The following is a 21,428-nucleotide window of genomic DNA, read 5'->3' as shown; positions in this document are numbered from 1 at the left end:
CAAACTCCTTCAAAGGAGGCACATGGGTCACATCTGCTTTCTCAACCCCTCCTCACTCCTTGATCCATCATGATCTGGCCACTCCACAACCCCTGCTCCTCTCCCAGCCCACCATCCACTGAAACTGTGGTCAATATGACAACGGGTTAGCAACAGCAAACACAATGGACATTTTCCAGTCATCATCGCACTGGACTTCTGAACAGCTGATCTTATGGTTGATAACTGAGCTTCTCTAGATCTTTGTATCTTGCCAAACATTTCAGTGTTCTTCAATCAAAGGCTTTTCTCTCCCCACCCTGCTCCACCCTCAAGGGGTGTTATTCCTGGGCCCCACACAGTTCTTCACGCTCCGTTCTTATTCATTCAAATATTTACTCATAAATACATTCATTCAAATATCTGGTTATTATAGCACCCACCATGGTAAGTGACAGAGAGAGACGAATAAGAAAACCTGTGTTCTTACAGAACGCACAGCCAAATGAGTAAGACAGGCACATAAAGCGGTGGGCAAGAGAAGGATGGAGGGAGGAGGGTGGGGAGAGATACCAGCCAGGATGGCATAAGCCCACAGAACACTCTACATTTAAAATAAACTTCATTCCCTAGGTCACTTGATACACACGTCTTACTTTATCCTTGAGATAAACTAGTAGCAATACAGTATGTAGGCATGAAGCTCCACTTTTTCAGATAAGGCTAAGAAAAGTGACAGAGATAGCAAGTGTAATAAGGTTACAGAACTAGAAATATCTTGATTCTATCACCACTCTGCCCTATGCAAAATTCACAATACAAAATAAGACACCCTCAGGACCCAACTCAGAAGGATATGAAAGGTCCCCTTTTTTCCTAAAATAATAACCACCTCCATAATCGAATATAAAATCTGTATTCCCTTCGCACGACACCCAGGAATTACCTGCATCTTCACTTAGACCTGTACATTTGGAACGAGTAGGAAATTTGCTGACTTAAAACTGAGTAAACAAAATTAGTGCCCAGAGTGGCTAGAGTCTAGAAATAAAAAAAGCAAGAAGTACAAGGAGGGAACAAAAAATAGGAAAAAAAAAACAACCCACAAATAGATGACTGTGGAAGATGGCAAGAAGAAACATGCCAGAAAATAAAGAATTAAGTTCGGCAGGTACTGAAAGAACAGACTGGAAAACGAGGCAAGGCTGAGTGTCTATCAAGAAGAAAAAAGAATGTTCACGAAAAGTAAGTCACACATGGCTGGAAACTCATGTGACTGTCTTACAGTCCAGTTTCTGCCTGAACCCAGGAATTGCGGGCATACCAGGAAGTTCCTGCTGGTTCAAGGATTCTGGGTGAGAGAGCACCGGTGAGCTTGGGGGCAGAAACAAGGTGGAACTAAGGAGGAGAAACAGATGTCTAACACCTTGAGTAAAACCAGATGGCAGTCACTCTGTGAAAACTCAGCTCCAGGGCTCCTTAGCCCTTCACTCTACACGAAGCATGGAAAACCGACTATAAACATACAGACTATCACCTTTTAACTGTCCACTACAGAAACATAATGCTATCTTCTTTGGTTCCCATTTTCTTAGAATAAGGACTACTGTTCTGTTCTTCGATGTTTTAAAAAAAAACAACCCTACAAGCATAATGTTACATTCTTACATGGACTAGGAATTTGGTTCTGGCTTGAGGGACCATGCTTTAAATAGTTAAACAAGATGATATCTAAGTCAGGATCATCTTCGCAGAAAATATGACGGAGGATAATCGTGCATCAGCCTCTTCTCAATCTACTCCAAACAGATCTCTATCTCCACTGCTCTACAGAAGTCACCTTCAAGTCCAAGATACCATAAACTATAAAATGAACTAATATTTTATGTAACATTGAGGCAAAAAAAAAACCCTCCCAATTAAATGGCAACTGACCATCCTTTGTAACCGTATCCCTACCTCACAGATGTTAAAATACAAAAAATTTAGAAATGAGGAAATACGGTATTCATTAATTTCACCAATGACTTCCATGTTGTCCAATCTAATGGGCCACTTTTTAATCCTCTTACATGACTTCTTTGTGGCCCTGAACAGGGTTGATCACTCCTTCTCCTTATTGAAATGCTTTTCTCTTAGTTTCCAAGGCACTACTCTCTGATTTTCTCCTGTTGCAATGTGGCTCCTCCTGTGCTAAACCTGTTCCCACCTAGTCCTGTGGTTTAAATACCAAACACTAACGTCTAAGTCAGGGTGCTTTATTGCGGTTGTAAATTTTACTCTGGCCCTGAACTTTTCACTGAGCTCCAAGCTTATTTATCCAATTACCTATTTGACCTCTCCACAGAGATGTCAAACAGGTATCTAATTTAACATGGACACAGTTGTTTTCTCCTCAGTAAATGGTACAACCAGACAATCTGATAACTCAAGTCATCTTTGACTCTCTCCCTACCCTGATCCCACACATCCAATCCAATTCATCAGGAAGTCCTACTGGTTAAAAACCCATCGACATCTTCCCATAACTATAGTAGCACGCTACCTAGCTTCTGTTCCTGACTCCTGCTAATTCATTCTCCATACAACATCCAAGGTAACCTTTTAAAAATACAAATCTTATGTTACTTCCTTGCCTACTTTCCAATGATTTGCAACTACACTTAAGATTAAAATTCAAAACTCATCTTAGTCTATGAAGTTGTACAATGATTTGGACTTGGTCTACTTCCTCAGTCTGGTAGCTTAATCTGCACCGCATGTAATCAAGAAAGATATATAGAATATTATTGTTAGCAACATCATTAACTGTTTCAATGATCAAACCAAGATAACAACAAAAATGTAAGTAAAAAGTCCTTTTAATGTTGAGATCGGGAAAAAAAGTTTATTGCTACTCATTCTACAATTGTTGTAATTGCTCAGCCGCTGCCTGTGGAATGCAGTGGGGAGAATCAATGCTTATTATAAACATTTCAAAAAGTAAATTTCAAAATTAGATTACCCACATATTTTTCCTTATAAAACAATATTTTGAGACATTTGAATGATTCTATTATTTACTTACTTATAAAATGTTTTTGCAAGTACTATGCCCCCTTAACAAAAGTGGTGATTCCTGCTTTACTCCCTTGCAGATCTGTTCTGATTTATCAGTGTCTAATTAAACCCTGGGGATGTACTGCAGAAGGTGGATGCTTTCCTTCTACCGCCACCAGGGCCAGCTGCATCGAGTTCCTATAGCCCCTCCCTACTTCAGCTGTGTGCACAGTTTAAATTTCTACTGCATAAAGGAAGGAAAAGAGATTTAAGTCGGAAATGAGACTGGAGTTTTAAAACTGGACTATGTTTAAAAGCCAAAGAGCAATCAGAATGTTATGAAATTTGTTCAGGATGTTATAATGGGTACCTGGAATTCAACAAAGTAGAGCTGAAAGTAATGACTGGGGGAAAGAAAGATACTATTTTTGTTAATATCCCACTGAGCTGAGACTAATTAACACTTAGAAGTCAAACTGTATGCACAATTTTATATCATGGTTTTTCACTTAATAATAACACAATTTTCTCATCTTAAAAAAACTTTATAAACAGGACCTAATTAAACTTACAAGCTTTTGCATAGCAAAGGAAACTGTTGACAAAATGAAGACAAAGCTACTGAACAGAAAGTATCTGCAAATGATATGACTGATACGGGGTTAACAGCCACAATATATAAAGTGCTCATAAACCTCAACATCAAAAACCAAGCAACCAGATTAAAAAATCAGCAGAAGAACTGAACAGTTTTCCAAAGAAGACATACAGATGGCCAACAGGCTCATGAAAAGATGCTCAACATCGCTAATCACCAAAGAAATGCAAATTAAAACCACAATGATATATTATTACCTCACACCTGTCAGATGGCTATCATCAAAAAAGATAACAAATGATGGCGAGGATGTGGAGAAAAGGGAACCCTGTACACTGCCAGGGGGAATGTAAACTGGTGCACCACTGCGGAAAACAGCATAGAGATTCCTCAGAAAAACTAAAAATAGAACTGCCATATGACCCAGCAATTTCACTCTTGGGTATGTATCTGAAAAAAACAAAAACACTAGTTCAAAAAGATACATTCACTCCAATGTTCATAGCAGCACTATTTACAATAGCCAAGATATGGACACAAACTAAGTGTCAACAGATGAACAGATAAAGAAAATGGGGTGTGTGTGTGTGTGTGTGTGTGTGTGTGTGTGTGTGTGTGTACATCCACATACATACATAAACAATGGAATACTACTCAGCCATAAAAAAGAATGAAATTTTGCCATATGCAACAACATGGAGGGATCTGAAGAGTATTATACTTAGTGAAATAAGTCAAATACTGTATGTTATCACTTATATATGGAATCTAAAAAGTAAAACTATATATATAACAACAAAAAAAACCCAGACTCAGATATAGAGAACAAACTAGTCATTACCAGCAGAGAGAAAAAAGGGGGCAGGGGCAAAATAGGGGTAGGGGCATGAGAAGTATAAACTACTGTCTATAAAATAAATAACCTACAAGGATATATTGCACAGCACAGGGAATGTAGCCAACATTTGTAGTAACCATAAATAGAGTATAATTTTTAAAAAATTGTAACTCATTATGTTGTACACCTGAAACATAATATTGTACACCAACTATACCTCAATAAAAAAATCTTCACAAATATCATTTATAATAATTTCACAATTCCACTTTACAGATAAACTATAATTTCTTTAACCATTACTCTATTGTAGGATACTGGTGTTTTCAAATTTTAATACTTGAATTACAGTAGCTATTTGTTCCTTTAAATATAATAATTACTATTAAACATCCACTGATCTACAAACAAACAGGCAAAGAGAAAACTGTACTATAAAAACAAGCAAACAAAACCAATCTGATAATTCCCGTATTTCAAAACTTTTAACACGCTGATCCTCCCGCTCTGGATTGGATGCCCCCCTAAGGAAAGACAACTGTTACCCAAATTTGGGTGACATGGCAATCAACATTAAATAAGTGAAAGGACAAAAGAAGAAACTGGAAAAAAAGATGTTTGTCAAAAAACCTTTTTTTTAATTAATATCCTTTTATATAGAAAGAGCTCAGACAAACCAACACGGAAAAAATTCCATACGTTAGAGAAAACGCTTTATACACAAAGAGGCTTATCAAACCATTTAACAATACAAGGAAAAATGTACATTTTGTTTATAAAGCTGATACAAGAATGGATATGTACAACCATGTACAAAAACACTACAGCATTTAGATTAAAAGGGGTAATTTATCTTGAATGAGAGAATGAACAATTTTTGACTTTATAATTTTCAAATCTCTTGAAATTAGTATGCATGTTTTTATAATCAGAAAGCCAAAAAAACCTACATCTATTAATGCATCCATCTCCTCAGTCTGAATAGTCTCTTGAAAGTTAAAGACGGTCCCTTTTTCCCTCCAAGTCTCAGTGTCTAGTATTGTGCTTTACAAATAGTAGGCTTTTAATAGCTACTTGTAGAATGAATTAATCATTAAAATTCACTGTAAGGATTAATTAGTGGCACACCATGATCCCTCTCTCCAAAAATATCAACTCTAGCTAAAAGTCAGCCTCAATTTAAAAATGAATTTTGAGAGTAAGGACCATACTTGAGTTCTTTCAGCGATGAACTGTGATGAATGTTTTAGCCTAAGTAAAACAAATAAATCTCTGTAAGATGATGGCTACTTGGCATCTTCCAACGGTCTTTTCTTATTCTTACCATTCTAAGAAATGGTAAAACCAAAACAGAGCCAAAGTACAGGCAGCAATGGTCAAGCAGCAGAACAGAAAAAGAACAAGCCAAAAACTTATTTCAGTGCAAGATCCTCAAGACAAGACTGTCTTGTCATTGTAAGGTGAGAATTTAAGTACATTTTATTAATTAAATTATGAATGCTATTACAAGTGGATGAAATGTTCTAAAGAATTCTGCTTATAGTAAAGAAAATTCACTGTTTGAAGAAAAGATGCGTTTATTCTTTTACCTTGCCTGACTTAGAAGTTATAGCAGGATGTGACTAAGGACAAGGAAGGGCTCTGAGGATGAGAGTAGCTTATTACTCAAACTGAGGAAAAACTACTCCATTTCTTAGCTAGTTTAACAGCACTTCCAGCCCCAGATAAATTCTATGTTTATATAACACTATGAAGACTCCCTCGATGTCACACATTTTGACTCTTTCTTACCTGACACAATACAGCTGACAGCTCATAACTGCTACGCCAATACCCACACACTGACATTTGCTCTAACCCCACCAGTAACCGACTACCTCTGATGTTTCACTAATACACTGCTCTCATCACCCTTTTTTCATTCACACAATTATACCGCCAACCTTTAAGCTGAACAATCGCCTTTTTAAGAGCAGAGTCTTTACTGTTTTAAAAGTCTTACAGTAAACAATTTGGGACATTTTTATTCCCTTGAGATTACAGGTGATCAACTCCTGGACTGATCACACAGTGGGTACACAAGTGCTTCTATGAACAAGATGTGCAGAAAGAGAACATTCACCACCAACTCTACGAAACTGGTAGGCAACACAGAACTCACCTGAGTATAGAAGCCACTAGCTGCCTCTAGGAACAGAGAAAGGTTTGCCTGAACTTCACTCCGATTCGGGTTTGCTCGATTCTTTGCCTGGCCTTGTAGTGTTGTGATCTGATTCTTAAAGGCATGATTCCAGCTGAAAACAAAATGTAATTCTATTTGGTATAGCAGTGACTCACTGGGCAGACACTGGTCCCCCTGAGAACAAGAAAGAACTGTCTGTTATAATTATAACACACTAGACAGTAAACTTGCATTAAAGTTATTCACTTATTTAAATAACTTTATGCTCCCCTTTGAACAAGAATAGACAAGCCGTAGAAGGCATCTGACCTTGGTAAACACTTACCAAATGTTCGAATAACCAGACTGTGGCTTCAGTTACTAATCTTTTAGTGCTACTAGAGTTAGGGCCTATTTAGGGATCCCAGTATAAAATCAAAACCTCAGGGGCAACCAAAGTAAAAATAAGCTATTAATAAACTTCCACACATTGTACAGCTGTGCCGAAAAATGACTGTTCTTTATCAAGTGACATGTCTGGATTTGGGGAAAAAAACTGTTTTTTTTGGTCAATATGAAGCCATATCTCTTACTTCTCTAAAACCTATTTCCCATAGCACTCCGTTCTTTTTCTGTTTAATAGTTTGTTTATTTCTCTTAGGGTTAATATTTTCTTTCGAGCTTGAAATATAAGCTCATTTTTGATATTTCAATTTTGGCTATTCACTAATTTTGGCTATAAACTAAGAAACAACACAATGCTGAAATGTGGCATACCAAAGTTTATTATAAACTGTCTTTCATTAATAAGTTGTATGGAGAATCATTTAAAATTCAGTTATGGTAAAATATAGTCACTCCCTAATTTGGAAATTATAGAGGGGAAAAAGATACAAACAAATAAAAATACCCAGAACCAGGATGGAGGAAAGGAAGATATTACTGGCTTGACTAAAGGAAGCAATATGGTTGAAAAGGGTTTACAACCTACCTGGAAAGTACCTAATTCTTTATCAACAGCAGCTTTTCAGGCTCTTTTGAGGCACTGGGGTTTTTAATGTCTTATGAGGGCAATCACTCCCTCAGCACTTTTGATGCCATCTTATCCTTGACTCTAATATCAAAAATATGGATTTTGAGTGATTGTGATTAAGCTCTATTACTAGACCTCCTAACAACATAAAGGTTAGGTGTGGAAGACAGGAAAAACTCATCTTCTCCACAACTTAGCATAATGGGCATTATTAAATCGAATATTTTTGATTTTTAATTTTCCACCAGGCTAACATCCTTGTTCCAACTTATAACGTAAGGCCTTCCATGAACGGCATTCATTTACTCACTAGGGAATCTGACATCTGCCATTTCACCCCTCATAGAAAGAATGAGTAGAGCAGCCTAAACATACAAAATCCTTCTTTTGCTGTATTTTGGGGGGAAAAAAGGAAGTATTTATTTATTTGATTAAAAGGAAGAACTTTCCTTCTAATGCAAACACATTTTCTTTTGGGAGAAATTTATAGAATCACATTTATCAAAGAAAGATTTGTCTAAAGTCTACCCTTCAGTTTCTTTTTTTTAATCATATACTGAAGACAATACAATACAGAGAATCCAAACACTGTCTCTCAGTACTTGAAATATACACAGATTTGTTTTTATGATACGCCCTAAAGTCCTCAGTAAGGCTCAACTCTAAACATTTCTCCTCTTGCCAACTAAGACTATGTCTGAAGAAAAACCAGTGGTCAAAAATTTTGCTCAAAAAATCACAAGTATTAGAATTTTTCTTTTTTTTTTTTTTTTTTTTCACTGAAAAAGCTTACTCTGACACCGGTTAAAAAGGAACAACCAAATTGTTCTCTTCTATTCTAAAGCCTTGGTGAGACTCTTGATGTTATAGGGACATCCCAAGTGATAATACTTACAGATCCTGTTCTACTTTCTTGTCTAAAGCGTATTCCAAATCAGTAACTAGCATTTTCTGGTACAGGTCCTGCAGAGCCTGCCTGGATGTCCAGACCTCAGCTGGACCCAGCTTAGAATCTGAGTAACGAAACAAAAACAGAACAGCAGACAGATGAACAGATAGTTAAGACCATTATACCATACCAGTGACTCCTTCACCCTCCTTTCCCCAGAGCAAAAGCTGCTTTCAGGACACACCACAGACTGCTGGGGAAGCTTTATACTGCCACGTTTCAAATGACTATCACGTTCTGGCGAATGACTAAGTCCTGTTTAAAATGCTTCTTCATTTGTCTTTTAGTTTTGAAATAACACTATGAAGTGAAAAAGGCTAAAAAAAAAAAAAGACTCGTTTGCCCTTTGCTCTTAACTTGGACTTCTATGTATTCGCACCACAGGAAGCCATGTGCCCAACAGTAAGTCACCCCGACTGAAATGATGGACTGCCCAAATTGGTCTGTTTACTCGCATATCTCTTTGTCCAAATGTCTCTTCATTCTGAATCATTTTCACAGTTGTCCTTATAGAAGTCTCCTGCCGGCTCACAGTCCAGCAGGTGTTTGGGCATTCTGCTATTACTCCTACTCTCCAAGGCCAATAAAGCCTTGACAGTAAGTGTTATTCTAACGATTGGCAGACTGCTTGCCAAGACACTTTTGTGAGCAATACATTCTTGCTATTTAATATAAATGAAGACCAGCAGCAGACAGTGATTAAACTGCTCAAGAGGCCAAATGAGAGACTGGGTACAAGATGAAATCAGCAAGCCAGGCTATGCCCATACGTACTACCAAACTGGGGCCACACTGTCTGCCAGAGTCCCGCAAGGCACATCAGCCTTTCTGATTACTAGGCTTACGAGTGCAGTAACTGACAGCCCGCTGCCTCAACAGAAGAACTGAACAGTGGGCTTCTCAGTGACAGATTTCTGCCTGCCAGTTAGCCTGGCTGGCTGGCTGCAGTCAGTATTCGCTGCTGCACAACGGCCTGAGCCTCATTCTTCTTCAGGTCTGATGTCAGTATCTACAGCCACTGTCACCCTACTCTGCACACAGAATCTCCTAGCTATCTGAGCTAGTCCTCACAAGAGTTTCCTGGCTAATAAAAATAGGGTATTTTGGGGGGGTGGCTTTGGTATCAGGTTCTTAGTCCCTTACTAAGTTTTTAATAACTAAATAAAGAGATTTACAGATTTATTCAACCCTGCTTCAACTCATCGATGGCAGGGGAAGGATTATAAGGGATCGTTAACTCTGACCTGTCAGACAGAATATCATTTAAATGAGTGGATTTAATAACTTAGTTAATGTTTCTGGGCAGCCAGATGTCCTCTATAAAAGTCAAACCCTAAGTCTACCTACTGAGGGTGTTCAACACTTAAGAAAATGTAAAAGGTGTACAGATAGCTTAGCATTACCTGATGTACAACTTCTGTCAGACAGTGCAGATTTACGCTTACAATGACGGCACATGGGCGTCATACAGCAGCTCAGAGCCGACACTGACACGAGCATGATGACAGCTATAAGGTGCTATGCGAAGTAAATCTACGAAAAGTGTTTTTGGCTTTTTTTTTTTGCTTTTTGCCTCGAACAAGATGTCGATGAGATTAGCCACAAATTCTCAGAATACTAGCCTGTAATTCTAGAAGTTGAGAAAAAGAGAACTAAACAGCCCATTTCCTCTTGGTTGCAAGTTTTGGCAGGTGTACTGGTTATAACAACAGTTTAACTCTTCGTGGGTTTAACTGCAGAATTAAATTCTTCAAAAATCAGAGTGAGTTGCTCTATGCCCTGTCTCTTCTACAGTTTCGGACAGTGACACAGAGCAAAGTGCTACTGTGCTGTCACTCAGATCATATTCATCGCTGCACAACTACTGTCATATATTCCTTAAGTTTGGAGTTAAAATCATCTGCTGCTTTTACTTACTTAAGTTCAGTTATTCTTTCAAAATCACCCTGGCGGCTATTAATCAAAATGAAAAAGAGAAAAGAAGGCAAAGTGGCAAGGTAGCTCAATTTCAAGGACTTTCAATTTGCAGGGTTTTCCTGCAAATGTTCTTTCTTTTTCTGAAGGTTTACTTACTATTCAACTATAACCAGAAAGATATGAGCCTAACATCACAAGATACTTACTTGTGTTTATATGGTGTATGAATTATTTTTTCTGTATCTCTTAAGTCGCTGATAGTTTGTAAAAATTAAACAATTATATGCATTAAATTAGGTAATATTTGACTCAACATAGCGCAGATTATATAAAATTCTTGAGAAGCCATTTAAGAATTCAAAACATAAAATTCTTGAGATGCCATCTAAGTAAGAACTCAAAGTATAAAGACAATAAATATTTAAAACAAATAGTAAGTTATCATCCCCTGTACTGCAGTGCAACCAGGACAGAACTATACGTAGCACAGAAAAGCAGATATACTCCCTTTAATTTAATGGTATAAAATAAGCTGTGGAAAACAAATGAGCCAGCCAGTACCTGTCATGTCAGCCTTCAGGACTTCTGCCTGCCTGAAAAAAGGAAAAAGAACATCAGTTAGAAACAAACTAGGCCCACCCAACATAATAACACTACAGGTTTGAAGTTCAGTGGAATCAGACACTACAGGAAGGATGCACGGCGCTGCAGACAGCGCTCCTGTTTAACTTCCAGAGGACCATGAGGTCTTGGCAAACCGATGCTATTACTGAAACGTTCACAGGGGCATCAGGAACTCTTCTCCTGAGTTCACTTTCTTACAGTTAGCATCCAAATTGGATATATTTAAGGTAACATTAAATGATAACCATCAAATAAAGTTTTCCTTCAACGAGGTCAGAAAACCCTGTTTCTCAAGTCACCAGCCGCTGTAACTATTTCAAATCTTCACTCTTGTCAAGCTACTGATTTCCGCCCCTTCCTCAGCCCCAGCCCTCTTCAGCAAGGGCAGCCCACACCTCAGGGAGAGCAATGCCCAGTTACCAAACACTGCATTCACACGGCCCTCTTCTTTCTCACCCTTTTTAAAACACTAGCGGTACTGCACCTCTTACTTAAGACTAGGAATTCCACTCAGGTATGCTCTTTCTAGCCTTTCTTAAGGGCTTCTGGTCCTTTAATTTCAATAATTTAAAAACCTGCCTCTCTGTTGGGTCCTTCTCATCAGTATTTAAACATGCCCCAGTCTCTCAGATTTTTAAAACTTCCTACCCTACATTCTCCTCTAGCTGCTGCTCCTTCTCTCTCTTCCAAATTCTTCAAGAACTGCCTGTGTTCAAGGGGTTGAAAACCAAACTCCTGGTTCATCCCCACCCCACCTGGTTCTCTTTCTCTTAGCATCTGCATCTAAGCTTGCTGGCTGTGAGAAGCAGACACCTGGAAGTCACTCACGGCAACTGCCTCTCAAATCCCTGGCACTCTGTAACTCCAGAGGACTTCACCAGCCCGAGCACATCCTGAGTCTACTGCGCTCCCTTTACCGGCCCTTCAGCCACTCTCGCCCAGGTCACAGCCACCCCCTGCCTGGACTACTGCAAAGCCCCCAAACCGTTCTCCCCACTTCACTCTTGTCTCATTTCATTCTGTCCTCTTTACTGCTGCCAGAGGGGGCTTTTAAAAATGCAAATCTGACCTTACCAATTGCCCACTTAAAAATCTTTAATGATTTCCCACTGCACTCAGGGTAAAAAAGCAGAACCTTCATGAAAGTGCTCTACAGAGCACTCTGCACTCCAGCCCTTACTCCCTCTCTCCGGAGCTCTGTGCTCCGGGCCCCTGGGCTCTGGCGTCCCGAGTGCTCTGCTCCTTTCCCACTCAGGGCCATCGTAAAGAAGAGTCCCCTGCTAGGGATACCTCTGCCCTCTTTGTCTGGCTCGCCACTCATCTTTCGTCTCAGTCAGAGACACGACTTCCTCAGGAAGCCTTACTTAAACCCTACATACAAGAAGGATACTGCTGCTTTATGCTCTCAAAGCACTCATATTTTTTCTTCACAGTACGTATCTCAGATTTTAAGAATGCTCACCATCACAACCCCCATGCCTGCTAGCACACTGCCTAGCATGCAGTGTGCTTTCAATAAATACTTTTTAAGTGAAGAAAGGAAAAAGGTTAAATTATGTTCATATCTTCTATTTAAAAAGTATATAAACTTAAGAGATCTCCATTTAAAAAAAATTGACATAAAAGCTAGAGAATACTGAGATTCTAAAATTCTAAATTTAATTGTTTTACATAATTTATTAAGTATTTAATATCAATTGGGAAGTTTAGTTTCATCAAAACGTAACATGAATCTTTTCATTTTTCTACCTTTTAAAAAGATACTATGTTTTTCAAAAATTAGGCTTTCAAACAGAATCACAATAGGATGCTATAGAAACCATGAGCTATATGAGAACTACCAGTATAAACAAACAATACTAAACAAACAGCTACACTCAGTCCTAAAATGTAACATCACGTCAAATTCCATCATCCATACAGCCTAGTTTCACTGTTTGCTTTGAATGTTAAACTTCTGCCATTAAAAAAAAAATCGTAACAAGGTTATTGGTTTATGCCTTTACAGCCTAAGATTATACAATTTGAGATTACCATGTATCCTACCCTACCAACGTCACAACCACAGCCCCCCCCCCCCCCGCCCCAGGCCTTCCTGGAGCACTACTAACTGAAGAACCTCACACTGAGACAGCCAGCTCTGAGCATGCATTGCCACACGATTCAATAACCTTTCATTCTGAGCTGCAAAGCTGCGAAGGATATACTTCACTATGCTTCCATATCTTAGCTAAAAATCCATACTTTGGTATATACAAGATATACTTAGGATCATGTGCCTACACGGTGTCTTCTCATTCCAGACAAGATTTGCTTGTAAAGATGAACAAATACCATTTTGGTACATGAACACCTGCCTAATGAGGATACCAATTTCCAGTCAAATGAAGATTAAATTGAACATATGACAGGAACTATCTCCAAATAATCTGCTATTCTGATAGGCCATCATTAAGAGAAGAACTATAATTGTAGCAGATTCTGGAGCAGGTTTCCACTGATTAATAAAGATCAAAATTTTACTCTATTTTTATATACTATAGCCTCTCCAAGAAAACTGTAAAACAGAAAATTCAAACACTAACAAAAATGCAAACTCATAAGAACTACCTGATGTGAAATGTTCAAGCATTCTGAAGTTCCAGGAGTTCTGATTCCTCAGTATGACAAGGGAAGAGGTGCTCACCTCTGCGCACAGTTCCCTCCCAGGCTCCAAGAGACACGTCAGTGACTAAAACAGCCTTGCTAAACTGAACTGGTGAAAAGACAGCTCAATGGAAAATAAAACGGCTACCACGATTCCCATTTTATAAACCAGGAAACTGAAGCTCAGAAAGAATTTGTCCACAGCCACAAGCAATTAGATACGATTAAGTACAAATTTAGTTTTCTGACTCCAAAATCCAAGTTATTTCTATTTCTTTCAAATTAGAATAAAAATACTCTATGACATAAAAAGCTAACATAGATCTATCTAGGTTCAGTTTTGTTCTCTGTCAATCAAATGCTAACATTTAAGTCCACTAGCCTAAATTAAAAATCTGTTCATATTACGGAAGAAATAATATCTTTATCAGAAAGAACACAAGGAGTAAAATTCATGTTCTAGTGCAGTGGTCAGCCGTGGGTGAAAGTCCCTGCCTTTCACACTGAGTCAGTTTTTGTAAATCAGTTTCGCTGGAACAGAGTCATGCCCATTCATTTACTGCTTGTCTACAGCTGCTCTCTGCCACAAGGGCAGAGGACGGTAGCTGGGGCACGACCACGTCTCACCAAGCCTAAAATATTTACTATCTGGCCCCTTTTCAGAAAAAGTTTGGCTCTCCTGCTCTAGGGAGTACTTGATCCAAAAACTGAGAAGTCTGTATCTACATATATATATATATCTATCTATAAATTCCCAAACCAGTTTTCCCATATGAGGAATTATCAACAATAGTTTCCTCAGAGTAAAGATCTATTTTTATTCATTAATATCATAATCTTGTCACAAAGAGGACTACGTTAAAAAGTGGTCTCATGTAACTGCAAAGTTAGTACCTGTAGGCGACACTGTTTTTGATGGAATTTATTTGCAAACTGTTTAAAAATGGTTGTTTATATATTATCCACTAATTCTTCCTTTTCCCTGTGTACCAAAAATACACATTTACACAGGTGAGAGGGTTAAATTGAAAATTACTACCTCACCAGAAGAGGAATCCCCATCCTCCTACCACTGCACAATCATTAGGCTTTTTTATACAGTGCATAATATACAAGAAATCGAATCAATAGACAGTGATCTTATACCCACTGCTTTCATAAAGATTAGCACAAAATTGGCTATTGGGTGATTTTCTTTTTTTTATAAAGAAAAAATACTACACCTCAGCTGACCTACTGGTTTTGTTTTGTTTTCTTCCTGGTTTTGTTAAAGACTAATATTGTTAAAAGATTAATGTTACAGTTTATAGCCCATGCTCATATAGAGAAAAAAGTTTAAAAATGTTTCCCCTTGGTTTCTAGAAGGTGTGGCAACATGAGTTCCTTTTTATTCTTACTTTTAGCGGAAGGAATTATTGAAAAGAGTGAACAAACCAAGAACTCAAGAATTAATGTCATCATGCCTTCAGTAACAAAATAGCACTACCAAACAATTATATAAAGCTTTGAAAACAGCCAATATATTGTTTCATTAAGTAAATAAGAGAAATTAAGCACTTCTATCAAACAATAAAAAAGAAAAAGTCATTAAAAGGCTGAATAAAATCTGAAACATTCAGTGATAATCAAATGTTTAGAGCTAACAATCTGAAACAACACTCCTGGAGACAACACGGTCGCCAGGGCCTGCAAGTGCAGGTGGCGCATTCTGACGCACAAGGCGCACTGAAACAGCCAGCACTGCATTCAGCGCCCACTGTCCTACAGTCAGTGCCTTCCATGAAGTCAGTCATTTAATCCACAGTACGTGCTATCATTACCTGCACTTTATGAAGAAACCCAAGGCGACAGAGGTTAAGTAACAAGGTCGTCAAGTTAGTAAGTAGTAGAGGCAGCACTTTAACACACTGATTTCAGAACCTAACTCCTAACTGTTGTATCATAGTTCCTCTCTTATACACGATTTTAAGGAAAAAAAAAATCTGGAATGTTTAATAGTAAGTAGCCCCCCCCAGAATCGGGGCCTTCAATAGTTAAACATTTTATGGTAACATTTTTATAATGTCACTAGAGGAAAAAAGCTAATTAATGCTTATCTTCTTTAACAAATAGCTTGCTTACACACAGCACTGATACAACAATGCAAGGCACCCAATATAGGCTACTCTCTCTTAAGAACACACATTAAGATCCATGGCTTAAAAACAGAAGATATTTCCAAATCAGGGACAGAGTCAATGGAAGACTCCTTCTACCTGGACTCCCAACCCCCTCCCTCCTATAAGCAGAACATAAGAATATAAGCCAGCATCTCCTAAACTCAGTTGTGAAGGAAAGGTGAATCAGCCTCTTCTGTTTTGGAAGACAAGGCTAGAGGAATTTTTTTTTGAAATTTAAATAAAAGCCATAACGGGTTTTATTTCAAGATAATTTGGTTATTTACTTATTTCCACAAAGTACTAAGGAATATCTGGGATGACAGTAGCCATCAATTATAATCATAAACATAGTATCTAATGATAATTATTTGTGCTAAATAACAGGCCAGACCTAGAAACTGTACTAAAGTGAGCTGACCTGGGCAGACGTGAACACGCACCCAGGTCTTAGAGACACTACCGAGTCTCGTGGCAGTGATGAGAAAAAAGGAAACCATACTGTCCGCTGCTGAATCCCACACAAGAGCACCTAGGGAAGACGCTGCTCCCAAAGGAGCTCCTCTCAGTGAGAGAGAACAGAACGCGAACTTGCTGTCTACGCTCCCTGCAGTCTGTCACAGGTTTACAGACCGCCCAGCACTCCAATGGCCTACATCACAACCTTCACTTGACAATCTGCATTATTTGAGTATGTGAGTATTATCTGAGTATTTAGTTAATGAGCATAGGTGTTATTAAGGGCCAGTTCAGGTCTGGGAATCTCAAAGCATAAGGAGTCGTTCTTCCCGGCAGAGAAAGCAGCACAACAATAAAAACACGGGCAAGCCAGTGAGAGAGGTAGCCTGCCACATCAAACGCAAGGTAGGAAGCTTCAGAAGGTGAGCTGGAGAATCAAGGCACACGGCAGACTGTGAGGCCTCACATGACATGTGAAGGAGCTCAGATTTTGTCTTTTAACTAACGGGAAACCAGTATTGAATTTTAAGCAGGAACACAGTATTGTCAGAATTGCATTTTTAAAAGATTACAACAACAAGATGCGTGGAAGATGGATTTTAACGAGGCAAAACTGGAAGACTCCGAAGCAAGGAAGTGACAATACAGATGGATGGAAAAGCCTAGACTCAAGAAATATCTGTAAGTAAAATCAGTAGAAGGAGAGACAAAGCAGAGAAAATAGTCTAAAATCATTCCCAGACTGTTGGCTTGGACGTCTGGGTGTACAAGAAAGTGGAGGCATGTAAGCAGACACTCAGAGCTGAGTGTCAAGCACGGGGCAGGCACAAGACTGGGGACACAGTGCTGCAGGGAACAGCACAGCAGTGCAGTTAAAACCGTCAGAGTATGTGTAACTGCTCAGAAAGGCAGAAGGGTGGTGCTACGTCCTCACCTTCACTTTTAAGGGGCAGGTAAAGGAAAGATAAGGAATACCAAGAAGGAACTAACAGGTATGTGAGGGCAAGAGAAGAGTGGTGTACGGAAAAGAAGAGGATAAAAGGGAAGAGGAATCAACAACACTAAAGGCAGCGTAAGGACTGGAAAGTGTGCTGGATTTGGTAGAACAAGGGTCAACGACAGCCTTGCCAGAGAAAGGAAAAAAGGTCAAACTGCAGGGAAAATGAGGAACAAATGAGAGGGAGAAGTTTAAATCAACTCTTAAGACACTGACTGCGAAAAGAAAGAGAAGGGGGCCATGGGTCAAGAGAAGTTTCTGCTTTTCAATGGGAGCGACTCGGGCATGTCTGGAATGTAGAAAAGAACCTAGGAGAAAGGTCTAGGCTAAGACAGGGAAATGAGAATAAAACTGACAGAGCAGGGCACTGGAAGAGTTGGAAGGACATGAGAATGCGCGTACAAGCCAGGAAGCACAGCTGGCGTTAAAAAGGGGCAGGGTGAAACTGGAGGGAGGAAGAAGAGACAGAAACGTGCTAGGAAAATCTGGGAGTAATGCAGGGTGGAGAGATGTCAAGAGAATTCACTGCTACACTGCCTCAAATTCAGAGATAAAGTAGATCAGATCAGTGTCTGCAAGTAAGAGGGAGATTAACTGAGGAGAATGATGGATCTCTGGGATAATTACAAAATGAACAGGAAACTCACGGCAAAGAAAAGAACTGAGAAAAGTGAATGGTGCCATATGGCTTAGACACAATGAAAAATATGAAAACAGATCAAGATATAAGCAGATAAATAGGGCAGAGGACCAAACTGATTGTTCAAAAAAGGAGATATAACTAGCAAGTGCAAATGAAAACAGGTAAATATTTTTACTCTAAATAATCAAGAAAATAATATACATGCTAGCCTTAAAGACAGTGGGCATCTCATACCTCTAAGGAACTCGAGGCAGAGTAGAAGACACAAAGACATATACAATAATTTAATAATTTCAATAAAACATGATTGAGAATAGGATAGGAATGCATACCTAGAGTACAAACAGAAAGAGAAGAGCCCCTGGAGTGAGGGAGAAGGCGGCATTCAGGGCTACATTCCTAACACCTAGAAGAAGGCCTGGTGCGCCACAGCTGCTCACTAAACTTGCTGAATTAATACAATGTGTATCATACAGAAGGCAATTTTATGTAACAGACAATGACATAGAATAAAAAAGACTTAGGTCTGAATCTGCGTTTCTTACATACTAGTAGTGCTACCTTGGAGTTGGTTTCCAAGAAACCTCAATTTCCTCGTCTATGAAACTGATACAAACTCCCTTTCAGTGTTGCTATGAGGAATAAATAAGACAACAAGTAAATTGCATAAAAGAAATGGACTGATAACTCCAGGAGGGAGGGGTAATCCGACTGTGACATGAATACCTCAGTGACCACCAAATTACTTTTCCTAATCTGGTCACTGGCACAGGATCCCTTCTGAAGTAGCACACCAGGCTGAAGGAGACAACAATCCAAAGTGGAGGTCAAAAATCCTAGGCCATCTACTACCACATCATGCTAAGTCACAAAAGAAAGAGACACTGTTTGAATGTCACCATGACCACATTCTAGCATGCACAGAAAATAAAGCTGAAGGTAGACAGACAAAAATTACAAACGATTTCTAGTATTTTATTTTTGCTTCTTCCCAAACATCAGTTTTGATTACATAACTTAAGCAAATACATTTTAAAATTGGACCTGATAATAATCAAGCCTAGAAATGTCATGGTAATTGATTAGACTCTAAACTAATCTGCTAAGAATTAACTAATAACCTAAATAATAATACAGTTTGATCACGTACTATTTATTTGCCAGGTCCTATTTACATGCTTTCATATGTTATCAAATCTTTAATTCTCACATTAAATCTATCAGGTAAGTAATAACATTATCCCCATTTTTCTGATGGGGAAAAGTTTACCCTGCCCAGTCACACAGCTACGAAGGGTCAGCGCCTGGGCTTCAGAGCTCATAAGCATTATACAGCACTGCAGGTCTTCTGGAATATTCTGGCCATAGGTGTCACTGTCATGGTATCAACTTCTAGGGGCAACTATCACTTCTCGTTTAAAAGCCACAATTCCAAGTCAAGCACCTTCACATTCTGTCATTTCCACTGACACAAGCTGATGTGACAAGAGCTGCTAGCTCACCACGTGGTTGGAGAGGCTTCTCTTGCACACCATCACATGCCTATTTCTATAGGCGCCTAGGAGGCATGACTGCATCCAGGCTGGCATACAGAACCAAGAACTGATGATCCCTGCACTCCAATGAGTGCCATATACGTAACCCAGCACACAGGCATTTTCATTTTAAAGGATAATCTGTAAGACAGATCACACGTCCCTCTGCTGATCATAAATAGTCACACACAGCATATATAAACATAAAAATTTCTTGAATTTACTTTAGTAAATGTTTAAAAAGTTTCCTTGGACTACAAGATATAAATGCTCATGACAAAGTAAACATGCCAAATCTCTCATGAAGCCACATAAATAAAAGAAATTTTTTTAGCACTCCCCACCCCCCATCCTGGCCAATATTAAATGCTTTAGAAAGCCTCTAATTCTTCTATTAGTGTTCGTAGTATATGAATATTTTAACATATATCTCTAAAAGAAATACAAACATGTAGAAACCCCTTGTAATTTTTATCCTACCTAATATTACTTGATTTCAGATGCTCCTCTGATTTCAAGTTTCCGGTCCTCATCTGGGACTTAAATGAAACGTTTTCTCCCACAATGACTATCTGCAAGAACATCCAAGTTCTCATAAGGTAGAATGGTTTAAGACATTCTAGACAGAGGAGAGGAGGAAAACATGAGTTAACCCACAACAACAGAGAATCCCCTTGAAGAAAGTTAAATTATTTTCTCTTTAGTTAAAATGATTCAATGTCAAAGGTAAAGGAAAAATATCAAAGCTTTTTTTCCTTTTTATATTTAGTTTCCTAGAACACACATTTAAAATTTGTAAATTCCTCAAATATACTTGATTTGTATATTTCTAAAATTCTAGCTTGGGATTGAAGTGTTATTCTAATCTCACTCCCTGTCTGAAAGCTGAGTGATTTTTACAAGCAAGCAGACACCAGTTACCCAGCAGGGTTCTTGTAGTACCAAGGTGACAGCACCCTGCAGAACACAGGAGCAGATAGCTGGTGCAAACTGGACTGCTTATAGAAGGAAACACATGTAAAGCAATTAAATCACAATTATAGATGGTATAAATAATGCTTAAGTTCTAAGATAATCTGAAAATGGCCAGTTTTTAGATCTTCATTCCCTCACTGAGCAGTGATTTGGTCATTCCTATGTGCTAGATTATAGTATTTGGACTAGGTATACAATAATGAACGAAACAGATTACAGTCCCTACACAGATTTAAACTCTAATGTGGAGACAGACCAATGAGGAAAGCGAAGGCAGCAGAAGGCGGTGGTTAAAGGCATGAACGTGGGTGCACACTGCACTCAACAGCATGCTGGGAGTAATTCAAGACACAGGAAAAAATACAGCACGATTTCTTAGGGACATCAATTTAACTCAAAGATTTGGACAAGAAGTTAAGGAATTATTATTGGATACCGATAACTGCTTATATTTACATTACACTGTGGCAGATTCTATGCTAAATGTTCTAAACATCTGATCCCACAGAACGGGAGTGTAACGTAGTAGTTATGTATTTTATACCCCAGACTGCCTGCGTTCAGACCAAGCTCTGCCACTTACGCACTGTGTCACCTTAGAAAAACTACTTCTCTGTGTCCCAGTTTTGTCAGAAGTAAGAAGGAGATAATAAAAGCATCTACCCCACTGGGATGTTTTGAGGATTAAATGAGGTATAGAAATAAAACACCCAGGACTGTTCCTCGGTAAGTAAGCCCTCAAAAAATGTTAGCTATTATTGTCATTATTACCTTTATAGTTATCATTACTCTTCCCAACAATCCTAAAATGTAAATGCTACTATTACCCTCATTCTAAAATTAGGAAATTGAAGCTAAGAACACACACTAATCAATTCT

At 38.6% G+C, this 21,428-nt stretch overlaps 1 protein-coding gene across 12 annotated transcripts in view; it reads right to left on the bottom strand.

Annotated features, from left to right (window-relative positions):
* SMG7 (SMG7 nonsense mediated mRNA decay factor) overlaps nt 1-21,428 on the bottom strand; it is a 75,476-nt gene that overhangs the window by 27,042 nt on the left and 27,006 nt on the right. For 5 of the 12 annotated variants that reach the window (XM_064478071.1, XM_064478076.1, XM_064478074.1 and 2 more), the window contains exons 1-4: nt 20,055-20,146; nt 11,076-11,107; nt 8,544-8,661; nt 6,616-6,748 (exon numbers count right to left, since the gene is read on the bottom strand). In XM_064478071.1, the coding sequence (XP_064334141.1) occupies nt 6,616-6,748; nt 8,544-8,661; nt 11,076-11,107; nt 20,055-20,107 (336 nt within the window). In that variant the 5' untranslated portion in view covers nt 20,108-20,146. Of the gene's footprint in view, nt 1-6,615; nt 6,749-8,543; nt 8,662-11,075; nt 11,108-20,054; nt 20,194-21,428 lie in introns of those variants that run through there. The other 7 variants (XM_064478072.1, XM_064478077.1, XM_031435609.2 and 4 more) reach the window with 2 other exon arrangements.

Source organism: Camelus dromedarius, chromosome 23, assembly GCF_036321535.1.
Source record: "Camelus dromedarius isolate mCamDro1 chromosome 23, mCamDro1.pat, whole genome shotgun sequence".
Lineage (NCBI taxonomy): Eukaryota > Metazoa > Chordata > Mammalia > Artiodactyla > Camelidae > Camelus > Camelus dromedarius.
The sequence above is the reverse complement of the archived record's forward strand: the minus strand, read 5'-3'. Positions and strand labels throughout refer to the sequence as shown.